Source organism: Coregonus clupeaformis, chromosome 7, assembly GCF_020615455.1.
Source record: "Coregonus clupeaformis isolate EN_2021a chromosome 7, ASM2061545v1, whole genome shotgun sequence".
Lineage (NCBI taxonomy): Eukaryota > Metazoa > Chordata > Actinopteri > Salmoniformes > Salmonidae > Coregonus > Coregonus clupeaformis.
Window position 1 is genome coordinate 39922062 of NC_059198.1, and position 17091 is coordinate 39939152.

The window sequence follows — 17091 nt, forward strand, 5'->3', positions numbered from 1 at the left end:
AAACTCCACTATGGCCAAGACCAAAGAGCTGTCAAAGGACACCAGAAACAAAATTGTAGACCTGCACCAGGCTGGGAAGACTGAATCTGCAATAGGTAAGCAGCTTGGTTTGAAGAAATCAACTGTGGGAGCAATTATTAGGAAATGGAAGACATAAAAGACCACTGATAATCTCCCTCGATCTGGGGCTCCACACAAGATCTCACCCCGTGGGGTCAAAATGATCACAAGAACGGTGAGCAAAAATCCCAGAACCACACGGGGGGACCTAGTGAATGACCTGCAGAGAGCTGGGACCAAAGTAACAAAGCCTACCATCAGTAACACACTACGCCGCCAGGGACTCAAATCCTGCAGTGCCAGACGTGTCCCCCCTGCTTAAGCCAGTACATGTCCAGGCCCGTCTGAAGTTTGCTAGAGTGCATTTGGATGATCCAGAAGAGGATTGGGAGAATGTCAGATGAAACCAAAATAGAACTTTTTGGTAAAAACTCAACTCGTTGTGTTTGGAGGACAAAGAATGCTGAGTTGCATCCAAAGAACACCATACCTACTGTGAAGCATGGGGGTGGAAACATCATGATTTGGGGCTGTTTTTCTGCAAAGGGACCAGGACGACTGATCTGTGTAAAGGAAAGAATGAATGGGGCCATATATCGTGAGATTTTGAGTGAAAACCTCCTTCCATCAGCAAGGGCATTGAAGATGAAACGTGGCTGGGTCTTTCAGCATGACAATGATCCCAAACACACCGCCCGGGCAACGAAGGAGTGGCTTCGTAAGAAGCATTTCAAGGTCCTGGAGTGGCCTAGCCAGTCTCCAGATCTCAACCCCATAGAAAATCTTTGGAGGGAGTTGAAAGTCTGTGTTGCCTAGCGACAGCCCCAAAACATCACTGCTCTAGAGGAGATCTGCATGGAGGAATGGGCCAAAATACCAGCAACAGTGTGTGAAAACCTTGTGAAGACTTACAGAAAACGTTTGACCTGTGTCATTGCCAACAAAGGGTATATAACAAAGTATTGAGAAACTTTTGTTATTGACCAAATACTTATTTTCCACCATAATTTGCAAATCAATTCATTAAAAATCCTACAATGTGATTTTCTGGATTTTTTTTCCTCATTTTGTCTGTCATAGTTGACGTGTACCTATGATGAAAATTACAGGCCTCTCATCTTTTTAAGTGGGAGAACTTGCACAATTGGTGGCTGACTAAATACTTTTTTTCCCCTACTGTAAGTTGTGTAACAAATGGGTTTTACCACGTTTGTCAAATTAAACCTGAATTAATGAAATTATGCCCTCAACTTCATTCACCATGCCCGCATACGCATGCGCGTTCAAAATGGTTCCCTTCAGATTATTGAAGCAATAAAATGCAGAGTCTGCATACCATATGCTTTAATCACTACCCACCTGCACTCGTTGATAATTGATGATCACAGTAGTCCAGTCTATCATACGGCATGATGAAAGAGCGAATAGACGTGTGTTTATCTTTTTTTCAGAGATTGTTTGGTGATTATTTAGGCTAAAATAAACATGGCTAAATATATTGCTTGTGTTGCTGTGGCCCTGGCTCAAATGCTTATATTGGCAGCAGACGACATACACCCCTGGTCAAAAACCACTGCTTTAAAGGCACAATCAACAGTTGAAACAATAACAAAGTAGTTCACCCCACATCTGTTTTGGTAAAAAGCTGAAGGATGGGCCTGGAGAAATGTAACTACTTTCAAATTAATAGATAGAGCTATGGATGCAATGACTGACTATCCATGATATCAAACATTGGAGTAAAACAAGCTTATATTTTGGGTTCTTTCCAGGTGTCACAGTTGAACTAAGTTCATGAGGAATTTATAAGTTATATTCTTAAAGAATCAATGGGTATATATCATTAATTTATAAGTCCAATAATAGATGTAGCAACTACAGATTGCCCCTTTTTAAATAACGCCTCAGCAGTTGAGCATTTGATTGCGGTTACATAATTGAAGAGCATTCATTTTTTCATCCATTCCAGAATTTGTTGACATGGTGCCAGTAGCGGCTAGACTAGAATAATGGTTTATAGTATTTTGGGCCTGCGATTTGGCTCCAATGCATTCTCATGTGTTCAGTTTGCTATGCCTTTTCCATTTGCCCAAAGTTGACATGTGAGACTTCATTATGCAACATCACAATTATACTTTCAAAGATAGTTATTATTTTTTATCTACTTGTCTATCTATTCTATTTAGTTGAAACTATTGATGGCAGATGCAGGTGTTAAGTGGAAACTATCCCTGGTATGAAACACTCTGTTAATATCTCCTGTAAATGACAGCATCTACCAATGAAGACATTTATCTGAGACAACTACAGAATTGTCAATAGAAAACATACGAATGGGTTTGGCCAATATGGTGAGAGTGCGTTACACGACCATAGGTATGAAATGGTTAAGGAGCTGTAAGTTAAGTGCCCAACACCCGGTTGCTGTCTTTCATGGGCCCCTCCATTAGAGACCGTAAACTGCACACTGCGTTTATTCAGGCTGTGTCACAAGCCTCCCTAAACCCGACACTCCTGAGTGTCTCCTGCTTCTTTACACACATACACAAACACAAACACACACACAGCTTGATCATATTAGGCCTCCTTTGTTAAGCCATCGGAAGAGAGAGAAGCGCCAGTGGGTTTTTAGCTTGTCAGCTAGAGGGACACTCCAGAGTGTAATGGACAGGGTTGGATTGGTGGACGGGATTGATACCATACACTACAGTACGATATGGAGTAAACTGGCTCTCTTTAACTTCATTAAGCCTATAGAGCATACATACAGTATATTGGGTTTTGGGCCACCACGAGCCAGAATAGCTTCAATGCACCTTGGCATAGATTCTACAAGTGTCTGGAACTCTATTGGAGGGATGCAACACTATTCTTCCATGAAATTGTTGATGGTGGTGGAAAACGCAGTCTCAGGCGCTGCTCCAGAATCTCCCATAAGTGTTCAATTGGGTTGCGATCCGGTGACTGAGACGGCCGTGGCATATGGTTTACATTGTTTTCATGCTCATCAAACCATTCAGTGACCACTCGTGCCTGTGAATGGGTTCATTGTCATCCTATGGGGGCATAGCCATGGTATCCAAAATAATGGCCTGCCCAGCATTTTTATACATGACCCTAAGCATGATGGGATGTTAATTGCTTAATTAACTCAGGAACAACACCTGTGTGGAAGCACCTGCTTTCAATATACTTTGTATCCCTCATTTACTCAAGCATTTCCATTATTTTGGTGCAGTTACCTGTAGTATGTGTAAACGGTCAGATCAGTCATGTTCTTTAGTAGGCCAATGATAGCAAGATGAAGAGCGATATGCTTTTAAAATCCAAATGAAATGATCATATGAGACACAGACCTCCAGTCTTCAGACATGCCTCAGCAATGGCGTTTTGTAATGCTTGCTGAAGACACTGAATACTACTGCATAATTGTGTGCCCACCCGAACTTCCTTAAACTCGATAAAAGCGACCATTGCTAATTGCGGATTAATCGTGAAATGCTGTGTGACATGATTGTAAAATGTTACCTCATAGGGCTTTTTTTGTCTAAGGTGTGTGTATGTCAGGCTAGCATTTCAACACATTCAGTCACCCACAGATCCATTACAGTGCTATTCTTCTCTTTGTCAGCCAGTGAAAAATTCATACATCAAGAAGAGTTGGTAACAGGACCAGATGTTCTTTCTTTCTGTCTGTCTTTGTCTCTTACTCTCTTCTCTCTCTCTTGTTCTCTCTCTCTTGTTCTCTCTCTCTCTTGTTCTCTCTCTCTCTCGCGCTCCCCCTCTCTCTAGATCTCTTCCTGTTAATCCTTTGTCTGGGGCTCCTTTGCTCTGGCCTGCATCACCATTTCCTGACGGCAGCCATTTAGACCAGATTATCTTATTGACAGAAAGGCAAAAGGGCAGAGAGACAGTTGAGAATTCTGTATGTTTCGACCACAACGTGGTTGTGTGTGTTAGTGTGTGTGTGTGTGTGTGTTTGACAGGAAGGGGTGTTTCGAAGTGTAACAGGACGTATCTGAGAGACGCAGGATCACGCCTCGCTGGCGTTGTGACCAGCGCTATGTCTCCCCTGACGGTTTTGTCTGTGGGTGTGTCTGATGCTCTGTGTGTGTGTGTGTTGTGTTCGAGAACAATCAGGTGCAATAAATAGCCTCTTCATTTTATTGATGACTCATCGTAGATTTATGTGACAGTAAAGCTAAACCTGGGGTAGAAAAGCAGGCTCTGTGATAAAGATAGTGGGGTTCCTGTGAAATTGCATAATGCATAGCTGTGTGTTGACAAATAGATCTAAGAATCCTCAGTCTCATAGTACTTCATGTTTTGATATTGTTTTCATAAAGTTGATGAACCATCTTATTCAAAAAGGGATGACCATGACTAACAATGTGGAAATTGCAACTGAAACACTTGAACATTTAATCGAGCATTTAGTGACAGCAATCTGTATCTGACAGGCAGGCTACCAAAAGGGCTTTTTATTTCATTGTAAGTGTGCTCATTACTTGTTACACATGGCTGAGGATGTCATCTCACCAGAATTTTGATTTGTCTGTGGAGGTGACCATAACATTGTTAAAGTGTTGCAGAAGACACAGGTAGTACCCCCTCCCCCCTCCCTCCCTCTCTCCCTCCAACCACACACACACACACACACACTTGTTTTGAGTGGAACGTCCCCAGTGAAAAAACAGCCTTTCTAGGTCAGGTACCAGACCACAGACGCTACCTGAACCCTGCCTAACTGTGATCTCACCCATCACTTAGCACCCACCTGGACAGAACTGTGGCCCTAAAAACTAACAATCACGCCATAGCTTGAGACCCTGCCTCTGGGAGCTCAAATGTTGTAGCACTAAAGACAGTGGTATCCTAGCACAATCTCCCTCACTGATCCACTGGAGGGTATACAAGGGGTAGTGTTGATAACCAGGGGTAGGTGAACTGGTAGCGGTGTGGAGGGACTGGAGGAAGCCCCAAAGTAGCCAGCGATGTCATTAGCCAAAGCTCCTTGGCACAGGACTATCTGTGTTTAACCCACTCCTAATGAATCGTTTTGCCATCGCCTCATCGCTAATGAAGGCCTAGGTACAGCAAAGGACGTACCGGTTAAATGGGCATCAGGGTTTTGTTAACGTGTTTTTGTGTCACCTGGTGTTCCCCAGGGCTCAGTGTTGGGCCCTGTGAGTTTTGACTGTGGGGACCCACAGAGCTGCTCGAGTGTTCCCCATCACTGTGATATGCTGCCTGTCACATAGGCTACAGTGCCTTGCAAAAGTATTCATCCCCCTTGCCATTTTTCCTATTTTGTTGCATTACAACCTGTAATGTAAATAGATTTTTATTGGGATTTCATGGAATGGACATACACAAAATAGTCCAAATTGGTGAAGTGTAATGAAAATAATTACCTGTTTCAAAAAATTCTAAAAAATAAATAACGGAAAAGTGGTGCGTGCATATGTATTCACCCCTTTGCTATGAAGCCCCTAAATAAGATCTGGTGCAACCAATTACCTTCAGAAGTCACATAATTTGTTAGATTGCACACAGGTGGACTTTATTTAAGTGTCACATGATCTCAGTATATACAGTGAGGGGAAAAAAGTATTTGATCCCCTGCTGATTTTGTACGTTTGCCCACTGACAAAGAAATGATCAGTCTATAATTTTAATGGTAGGTTTATTTGAACAGTGAGAGACAGAATAACAACAACAAAAATCCAGAAAAACGCATGTCAAAAATGTTATAAATTGATTTGCATTTTAATGACGGAAATAAGTATTTGACCCCCCTCTCAATCAGAAAGATTTCTGGCTCCCAGATGTCTTTTATACAGGTAACGAGCTGAGATTAGGAGCACACACTTAAAGGGAGTGCTCCTAATCTCAGTTTGTTACCTGTATAAAAGACACCTGTCCACAGAAGCAATCAATCAATCAGATTCCAAACTCTCCACCATGGCCAAGACCAAAGAGCTCTCCAAGGATGTCAGGGACAAGATTGTAGATCTACACAAGGCTGGAATGGGCTACAAGACCATCGCCAAGCAGCTTGGTGAGAAGGTGACAACAGTTGGTGCGATTATTCGCAAATGGAAGAAACACAAAATAACTGTCAATCTCCCTCGGCCTGGGGCTCCATGCAAGATCTCACCTCGTGGAGTTGCAATGATCATGAGAACGGTGAGGAATCAGCCCAGAACTACACGGGAGGATCTTGTCAATGATCTCAAGGCAGCTGGGACCATAGTTACCAAGAAAACAATTGGTAACACACTACGCCGTGAAGGACTGAAATCCTGCAGCGCCCGCAAGGTCCCCCTGCTCAAGAAAGCACATATACAGGCCCGTCTGAAGTTTGCCAATGAACATCTGAATGATTCAGAGGAGAACTGGGTGAAAGTGTTGTGGTCAGATGAGACCAAAATCGAGCTCTTTGGCATCAACTCAACTCGCCGTGTTTGGAGGAGGAGGAATTCTGCCTATGACCCCAAGAACACCATCCCCACCCGTCAAACATGGAGGTGGAAACATTATGCTTTGGGGGTGTTTTTCTGCTAAGGGGACAGGACAACTTCACCGCATCAAAGGGACGATGGACGGGGCCATGTACCGTCAAATCTTGGGTGAGAACCTCCTTCCCTCAGCCAGGGCATTGAAAATGGGTCGTGGATGGGTATTCCAGCATGACAATGACCCAAAACACACGGCCAAGGCAACAAAGGAGTGGCTCAAGAAGAAGCACATTAAGGTCCTGGAGTGGCCTAGCCAGTCTCCAGACCTTAATCCCATAGAAAATCTGTGGAGGGAGCTGAAGGTTCGAGTTGCCAAACGTCAGCCTCGAAACCTTAATGACTTGGAGAAGATCTACAAAGAGGAGTGGAACAAAATCCCTCCTGAGATGTGTGCAAACCTGATGGCCAACTACAAGAAACGTTTGACCTCTGTGATTGCCAATAAGGGTTTTGCCACCAAGTACTAAGTCATGTTTTGCAGAGGGGTCAAATACTTATTTCCCTCATTAAAATGCAAATCAATTCATAACATTTTTGACATGCATTTTTCTGGATTTTGTTGTTGTTATTCTGTCTCTCACTGTTCAAATAAACCTACCATTAAAATTATAGACTGATCATGTCTTTGTCAGTGGGCAAACGTACAAAATCAGCAGGGGATCAAATACTTTTTTCCCTCACTGTATACACCTGTTCTGAAAGGCCCCAGAGTCTGCAACACCACTAAGCAAGGGGCACCACCAAGCAAGCGGCACCATGAAGACCAAGGAGCTCTCCAAACAGGTCAGGGACAAAGTTGTGGAGAAGTACAGATCAGGGTTGGGTTATAAAAAAAATATCTGAAACTTTGAACATCCCACGGAGCACCATTAAATCCATTATTACAAAATGGAAAGAATATGGCACCACAACAAACCTGCCAAGAGAGGGCCGCCCACCAAAACTCATAGACCAGGCAAGGAGGGCATTAATCAGAGATGCAACAAAGATATTAAAGATAACTGTGAAGGAGCTGCAAAGCTCCACAGCGGAGATTGGAGTATCTGTCCATAGGACCACTTTAAGCCGTACACTCCACAGAGCTGGGCTTTATGGAAGAGTGGCCAGAAAAAAGCCATTGCTTAAAGGAAAAAAATAAGTAAACACGTTTGGTGTTCGCCAAAAGGCATGTGGGAGACTCCCAAACATATGGAAGAAGGTACTCTGGTCAGATGAGACTAAATTTTAGCTTTTTGGCCATCAAGGAAAACGCTATGTCTGGCGCAAACCCAACACCTCTCATCACCCCGAGAACACCATCCCCACAGTGAAGCATGGTGGTGGCAGCATCATGCTGCAGGGATGTTTTTCATCGGCAGGGACTGGGAAACTGGTCAGAATTGAAGGAATGATGAATGGCGCTAAATACAGGGAAATTCTTGAGGGAAACCTGTTTCAGTCTTCCAGAGATTTGAGACTGGGACGGAGGTTCACCTTCCAGCAGGACAATGACCCTAAGCATACTGCTAAAGCAACACTCAAGTGGTTTAAGGGGAAACATTTAAATGTCTTGGAATGGCCTAGTCAAAGCCCAGACCACAATCCAATTGAGAATCTGTGGTATGACTTCAAAATTGCTGTACACCAGCGGAACCCATCCAACCTGAAGTAGCTGGAGCAGTTTTGCCTTGAAGAATGGGCAAAAATCCCAGTGGCTAGATGTGCCAAGCTTATAGAGACATACTCCAAGAGACTTGCAGCTTTAATTGCTGCAAAAAGGTGGCTTTGGGGGGGTGAATAGTTATGCATGCTCAAGTTTTCAGTTTATTTTGTCTTATTCCTTGTTTGTTTCACAATAAAAAAGATTTTGTATCTTCAAAGTGGTAGGCATGTTGTGTAAATGAAATGATACAATCCCCCCCCCCAAAAAAAAATCCATTTTAATTCCAGGTTGTAAGACAACAAAATAGGAAAAATGCCAAGGCGGGTGAATACTTACAGTTCCTTTGTTTTTCGCTCAGGTGTTTTTCCAGGAATTTGAACTGGTGTAAATGTGGATTTCATAAACTGCATTTAGACAGGCAGCCCAATTCTGATATTTTTTCCACTAATTGGTCTTTTGACCAATTGCATTAGATCTTTTCACATCAGATCTTTTTCAGAGCTGATCTGATTGGTAAAAATACCTTTATAGTGAAAAAAATATCAGAATTGGGCTGCCAAAGTCATGGATTTCACTTTTTTTTTTATAGGTGGATTTAAATAGGCAGGGTACCTCCTCATTTCTACACTCCACAATGCTCAATCATTCACTTGCCAAAAACAATTTGACAAAGTTGTAGAAACGGATGGGCTGGGTGTTTGTCACATGGAATTAGTAGTTCTAAAACATTTTAGAGCAGCCTCATTGCGCTCCCTGTTTTGGGCCAGTATGAGTTTGGTTTCAATATAGTGCAAGTAATAACTCATTAATTTGGGGGAAATAATCAGATTTTCCTCAGTCACGAGACGGGTAGGACCTGGCTCAGTGTTGCTGTAACATAATAACATGGCACACGTTAAAGCAACATCCCTGTATCTTCTCCATTCTCCCTGTAAACACATAGTACAGCAGCATCTGGGCTGATACAGGCAGCAGACCAGATGAACTGGCTCGGTGTCCTCCTCCCGCTTCTTTCCTCCTCTCCGCTTATCAACTTCCTGTTCCCGCGGTAAGATCATCAGCGTTGACCAGGAAACTGCCCTGGGAGACAGACGCACTCTGCTTTGCAGAGAGAGGGAGAGATTATACTGAACAAAAATATAAACGCAACATGTAAAGTGTTGGTCTTATGTTTCATGAGCTGAAATAAAAAATCCCAGAAATGTTCTATAAGCACAAAAAGCTTATTTCTCTCCAATTTTGTGCACAAATTTGGACATCCAACCGCCATCACAACCGCAGACCACGTGTAACCATTCCAGCCCAGGACCTCCACATACGACTTCGTCACCTGCGGGATCGTCTGAGACCAGTCACCCGGACAGCTGATGAAACTGAGGAGTATTTCTACCTGTAATAAAGCCCTTTTTGTGGGGAAAAACTCATTTTGATTGGCTGGGCCTGGCTCCCAAGTGGGTGGGCCTATGTCCACCCAGACCCACCCATGGCTGAGCCCCTGCCCAGTCATGTGAAATCTATAAATTAGGGCCTAATACATTTTATTTCAATTGACTGATTTCCTTATATGAACTGTAACTCAGTAAAATCTTTTAAATTGTTGCATGTCGCGTTTATATTTTTGTTCAGTATAGTTTGAAACGATTCGGTTTGATTAGAGGACGAATCGATGTGATACAATTCGATGCACCCCAACTTTGGTTCTGAAATCACCATCACCCAATAATATATTAATATTTATTGTTTACAAATTATCTATGACATATGAATATATAGCACAACTTTGGATTTCACCCCCATCTCAAAATCCAATGGTTTTGACTGTTTGGAAGTTTTTATGGAGTGATCTTTTCTTCTCCTCTCCCTTCAGCCATGTAGTGCGCCCTTTCAAAAGTGATTGTGTTCCCCATTATGAAATTATCAACTTTAACCTGTATATCTAAAAATGACATATACACTGATTTGTTTAAAACAAAACTACCAACACTATTGCTGATGGTAAACCTGAACAATCAAAATAAAATCTATTGTAAGTCCAGATCAGCAGGTATAGCCAGATGAGAGTTGTGTCTCCAGTAGCTTACTTTTATTCCGGAAAAACACCATTTTCAACAGCGCATAGATAACAATAACCTAGCAAATGATATAGGTTGTCGCTCAACTAATATAGCCTAATATCACGCAAGCCATTTTAGCATTTGAATGCTGAAGTTGCCACGCAGATGCGCAAGATCAGGAACAGGCCGCCTACCTTGCGCTGATCAGCTTGACTAGGCCACTGATCAGTGAAAATTGCCTGGGGTAGTTCGGCATGCAAACTGACTTGTAGATCAATGACTGTCAACACAGTTACATGTAGTTTGACACTGAAAGAGAGGAAGCATCAGTTGTCACAAAATATGAGGGTTTTTTTGGAAGGTAGAAAGAATGTAATATGAGGAAACAATTCTGGTGAATCGGCGATTTGTAACGTTTGAATCGATTTTCTGACCGATGCATGCTACATTTGGATCGGTTTGGAGTCTGCGGTCCGATGCACTTGTATCTTAAATATTTGAATCAGGAACCGGTGTTATATCCCTAGTAGATACATGGTCGATACTGCACAGTGGTTCAGCGCAGACTGTTTAACAGAATCGTGAACAAGCTGCCATTTTCAGGCTGGATCAAACTTCGCCCTTGTTGTTGCATCGGCGTTAGTGACTTTAGCAGGCCTCGACGTTAGCACTTGTCCGGGTCAAGTAAAGCAGATTATAGATTTAAGTTGTCCGAATGGACAAGTAATAAAAATCACAAAAAAATCACAATAAAAAATGTTGCTACTCCGATCAGAATTGGATCAAAGTGCGATGTGTTGCACACTGTCCTCCCAATCTCTGCAGAGCGCATCGCAGTATAATTATTTTAGGCCTGCATTGACAGGCACGAGCGGACTTTCAATCATGAAGTCGCGTTCAATCATGCAGTCGGGAGATGCGTTTTTGAGATCAAAGCGAGCCACGTGTGCACATTTGTTGATTTGTAGTTGGTGAGTTATTTGCCCAGTTATAGCAACTTTTTGGTCAGCAATGAAAATCTTGGAAAAGTCAGGATGTGGGCATCATCTGCGTTCGTGCCAGTGGGCCATTGCCAGAGTGGGGGAGGTATCAGCATGTATTAATGTCATTGTCATGTCCAATGTCCTAAACAACTTTCCACCGGCACTTGTGTACAACAGCAAATGGACGTCAGAGTTGATACAGGTGCACAGTTGATGAAACCAATGCTGCATACTCTGGTTGTAAAACCGTCTCTCAAGCGCTCAAAATTGGGTGTAGATAAATGTCACGTTTTAGCACATTTTTTGGGTTGTTGGGACAAGTGACTTGAGCTTTCGAAAGTGAAAAATCTGTCCTACTTGTCCGATGGACAAGTAGATAAAAAAAGTTAATGTCAAGCCCTGTTTAGCATCTGAGTTTGTTTTGAGTGTCTGTTGCCATTTGTTTGCCTGTGTTGTGATTATTATGTGATGACCCCAACAGGGGACTAATTATTGTATACCCAGCTCTCGGCTCTCTCTAAGGAACGAGCAGGGGGGAAACAAGTCCTCTGTTTCTCAGAACCTCCCTCCCTGATTCCCCCTCTCCTCTGTTCGCCTTCCTGCCTCCAATCATCCCTCCCTCCCGCTTTCCCATTGGTATACTTCTGAGGCAGAAGACAGCGAACAGTGTGTTTGTGTTGCGTTGGAAAAAGTGTTTTGGATTTTAGCGCTGGTTTGTCCCTAAAAGTTCAGCATTATATTGCCTTGTCTTTCTTGGTTTGGATTTATACAGTATGTCTCTCTGGCTCTCTAAAAGCCACCAGTATCGTGTGAGATTAGCCCTGTCCTCATATGATACAAGTTCCGTTCCCAACCTCCTCCACCACACACCTTCTGTCCTTACAAATCATAGACTGCTCCTCCACTCACTAGCCCCTCATTGAATTGGTAATTATGGGGATGCTCTTTCTCCTAGAGCGGTGTCATTTACCCCCCTTATTCTTGTTTTTGTGTTCACGCTGTGAATGGATCAGACGTTTTCCACCTTTTAGTTTGATTTATTTCATCCCTTACGACCAATCTGTTCACACGGTGCAACACGTGAATAATGTATGATGGAAGACACTTGTGATCATCTAACCTGCTGCTACAGAGGGCACTTACATGAAATGTACTTTAATCTATAATGCAAATGTACATGGAACTCAAAGTGATGATAAATTGTCTTTCTTGTCTAAAACAGAATCCCATGTTGAAGACACTGTGCTTTGACAACAGGGTTTCTCCCTGTGCTGTCACGTGTCTCTCCTCCTCCTAACCCTGTCCCTTTATTTTCTTCCCTCTTTTCTTGTCTTTCGTGGAAAAAAGGAGTTCTTTGAGCATGCCAAGCAGCTGTGGGACGATGAAGGCGTGAAGGCGTGCTTCGAGCGCTCCAACGAGTACCAGCTCATCGACTGCGCACAGTAGTGAGTAACCACCCCATCCCTCGTGCCCTCCCTCCCTCCGCATCCCTCTCTTCCTCCCTGTCCTTCTCCATTTGTCTCCCTCTGTCCCATCCCTTTATTTATCTCTACCTACCTCCCCATCTCTCTCTCTCTCTCTCTTCCCTCTTTCTCCCTCCATCCCAATCATTCTCCCCCTCTCCCCCGTCCCTGTGGACTCCCCGTCTCTCCACTGACGTTGCGTATCCCGCAGTCTGCTAACCCGAACCACCAGAACCACACATGTGCCAGGTGCCCTGTTGTGATGACCAAAATACACAAACGGTTGCATTCAGGTCGTACCCACAAGACCGTAAGAGAAGACGCACGCTCCTGGTAAAGAGAGGGGAGGGCTTAACGTTGTTCACAACACAGCCCTTTTGTTCTGTGTGGTTTGTCCTCCACTGAGGTAACCATGCTTTCAGGCCACTTCACCCTATTACATTGACATCCCGATAAGGTTAAGTAACCTGTTCCATCTCAGGTTTGTGGCGATAACAAACTGAAATGTATACAGCCCTGCCCGTTGTTGAATAATTTTTCTGGGCACACATGTATTGGTATGCACACACATACAGTAATTACTCATCCACAAGTCTAGCAGGTAACAGGTGACAATTCTTTAGTTTCAAACTCTTGTTGCGGACGAATCCAGTGGAGAGGTTGTTGGAAATACCTTAAAGCTGCAATATGTAGCCTCCTGAGTGGCGCAGCGGTCTAAGGCACTGCATCGCAGTGCTAGAGGCGTCACTACAGACCCAGGTTCGATCCCGGGCTGTGTCGCAGCCGGCCGCGACCGGGAGACCCATAAGGCGGCGCACAATTGGCCCAGCGTCGTCCGTGTTAGGGGAGGGTTTGGCCGGCCGGGATGTCCTTGTCCATCGCGCTCTAGCGACTCCTTGTGGTGGGCCGGACGCATGCACCCTGACTCGCCAGTTGTACAGTGTTTCCTCCGACACATTGGTACGGCTGGCTTCCGGGTTAAGCGAGCAGTGTGTCAAGAAGCAGTGCGGCTTGGTAGGGTCGTGTTTCGGAGGACACATGGCTCTCGACCTTCGCCTCTCTTGCAGCGATGGGACAAGACTGTAACTACCAATTGGATATCACGAAAAAGGGGATACAGCAATATGTAACTTTTTATGTAACCTGACCAAATTCACATAGAAATGAGTGTTATAGATCTGTCATTCTCATTGAAAGCAAGTCTAAGAAGTGGTAGATCTGTTCTATGAGCGCTATTTCTATGCTTCCTGTTCTTAAGTTTCATTTTTGCATCTTTTACTTTCGGTTTTGTACACCAGCTTCAAACAGCTGAAAATACTACATTTATGGTTATGGAAAATATATTTCACAGCGGTTTAGATGGGACAAGGATTCTCTACACTTTACATTGCTTGTTTTGTCACAAAGTAGGCAAACTATTAGAATTTTAGCAACCAGGAAATGTTGGCGCGATTTCTGCATAGTGCAATTTTAATTAAGCCGGTCCAGTTGTGTTATGGGTGACTATCCATTGTGTGTGTGCATCAGTGTTACTCAAGCATCCTCTTTAATGAAAGGTAGGTCCTTACAGATGTAGTAACTAGCTAGTTTGCTTCAGCAGGAAATTAATCCTGCAGCAACAGGAAATTTGAATTATTATGTGGATTATAATTAATTGACTTTTTTGTAGAGGTTGATACATATTTCGTAAAGGAAAGTTCTCCTCCAACAAGGTGATTGAATTAAGATCCTAGATCTGTAGAAGAGTTCTGCAGTTTCCATCCCATCACAGCCCCGGTTGCTTTCCCAGCCAATGGCGTGTCTCCGTTGACTCTCCTCGTGTCCTGGGCCCTCCCGGCATTCTGATTGGACTTTTATACCTCACCTAAGCACCCAAGGAGTTCTGACCAAGTCCTCAGATGGAGCATGATGTTATAGCCATTTGTGTGTGTTTGTGTGCGCCCGCGTGTGTATACGTGTTTGCGTTTACAAGGTATACACTTTTGTGTGCACTTCGCAGAACCCGACCCCTTATTTGATCTTTATTTGACCCTCATTAATAACCATACTATTTCCATAGGCGACGGTACAGCCTATTATGTAACATGAAATACACACAAGTTGTTATTTTCTAATCTCCAGTCATTCCGAACATGGCAGCGGGTTGTGTAGATTGTAGTGGAGTGAAATATGTGACGTCAGACCCCCTTGTTGTTCCTCTCCCAGGAAGTCACCCATTATGCTGAGGCTTACTGAAGGCAGACACACACCCGTCTGGAGTGTTTGCTCTGGCTGAGTGTGTGTGTGTGTGTGTGTGTGAGCATGTGTGTCTGAGCGCCTGTGTACGCACACACATATCGCTCAATGCCATGACGCACAGTAGCTCCACTGTATCCATGTTCAACTGCTCACTGGCTATCTCGTTTCCATTGACACCCATTGGGCTAGGAGGTGGAAACTGCCATCTGTGAGGGCCCATAACTGATGGTTAGTGCTAAGTTAGTACGACCGGGCATTTCAACCTCCTGTTCCTGTCCATTTAGCCGTAGCTAGCATTATAGCGTGTTTTTTCTAGTTCACTCACTTTGTTTAGCTTTAAAGGTAGATTTTGCAATATCAAATCATTGTACAAAAGTCAAATCTGCCAAAACTGCCACTATTGGCTGTTTAAAAAAAAACTGTTGATGTCTGTAAGCAGGAAGTCGCCCCTCTGTTTTGATTATGTCATATTGCTGAGTCTTTAAGTCGTGATCGTCCAATGGTAGCTGGTTCAGAAGACATATTGTATCTAGGCAGCCAGCATAGCCTACCCTCTTCTCTGTGCTGCATTTAGCTAGTTGTGGTCAAAAGTTTTGAGAATTACACAAATATAAATTTTCACAAAGTCTGCTGCCTCAGTTTTTATGATGGCAATTTGCATATACTCCAGAATGTTATGAAGAGTGATCAGATGAATTGCAATTAATTGCAAAGTCCCTCTTTGCCATGAAAATGAACTTAATCCCCAAAAAACATTTCCACTGCATTTCAGCCCTGCCACAAAAGGACCAGCTGACATTATGTCAGTGATTCTCTCGTTAACACAGGTGAGTGTTGACGAGGACAAGGCTGGAGATCACTCTGTCATGCTGATTGAGTTAGAATAACAGACTGGAAGCTTTAAAAGGAGGATGGTGCTTGAAATCATTGTTCTTCCTCTGTTAACCTGGTTACCTGCAAGGAAACATGTGCCGTCATCATTGCTTTGCACAAAAAGGGCTTCACAGGCAAGGATATTGCTGCTAGTAAGAGTGCACTTAAATCAACCATTTATCGGATCATCAAGAACTTAAAGGAGAGAGGTTCAATTGTTGTGAAGAAGGCTTCAGGGCGCCCAAGAAAGTCCAGCAAGTGCCAGGACCGTCTCCTAAAGTTGATTCAGCTGCGGGATCGGGGCACCACCAGTGCAGAGCTTGCTCAGGAATGGCAGCAGGCAGGTGTGAGTGCATCTGCACGCACAGTGAGGCGAAGACTTTTGGAGGATGGCCTGGTGTCAAGAAGGGCAGCGAGGAAGCCACTTCTCTCCAGGAAAAACATCAGAGACAGACTGATATTCTGCATTAGGTACAGGGATTGGACTGCTGAGGACTGGGGTAAAGTCATTTTCTCTGATGAATCCCCTTTCCATTGTTTGGGGCATTCAGAAAAAAGCTTGTCCGGAGAAGACAAGGTGAGCACTACCATCAGTCCTATGTCATGCCAACAGTAAAGCATCCTGAGACCATTCATGTGTGGGGTTGCTTCTCAGCCAAGGGAGTGGGCTCACTCACAATTTTGCCTAAGAGCACAGCCATGAATAAAGAATGGTACCAACACATCCTCCGAGAGCAACTTCTCCCAACCATCCAAGAACAGTTTGGTGACGAACAATGCCTTTTCCAGCATGATGGAGCACCTTGCCATAAGGCAAAAGTGATAACTAAGTGGCTCGGGGAACAAAACATCGACATTTTGGGTCCATGGCCAGGAAACTCCCCAGACCTTAATCCCATTGAGAACTTGTGGTCAATCCTCAAGAGGCGGGTGGACAAATAAAACCCCACAAATTCTGACAAACTCCAAGCATTGATTATGCAAGAATGGGCTGCCATCAGTCAGGATGAGGCCCAGAAGTTAATTGACAGCATGCCAGGGCGGATTGCAGAGGTCTTGAAAAAGAAGGGTCAACACTGCAAATATTGACTCTTTGCATAAACGTAATGTAATTGTCAATAAAAGCCTTTGAAACTTATGGAATGCTTGTAATTATACTTCAGTATACCATAGTAACATCTGACAAAAATATCTAAAAACACTGAAGCAGCTAACTTTGTGAAGACCAATACTTGTGTTATTCTCAAATCCTTTGAC

General features: G+C 43.7%; 1 protein-coding gene across 2 annotated transcripts in view; it reads left to right on the plus strand.

Annotated features, from left to right (window-relative positions):
- Positions 1-17091, plus strand: part of LOC121569170 (guanine nucleotide-binding protein G(olf) subunit alpha) — a 70770-nt gene that overhangs the window by 14954 nt on the left and 38725 nt on the right. For both annotated transcript variants that reach the window (XM_041879867.2, XM_041879868.2), the window contains exon 5: positions 12608-12705. In XM_041879867.2, coding sequence (XP_041735801.1) covers positions 12608-12705 — 98 coding nt within the window. The remainder of the gene's footprint in view (positions 1-12607; positions 12706-17091) is intronic.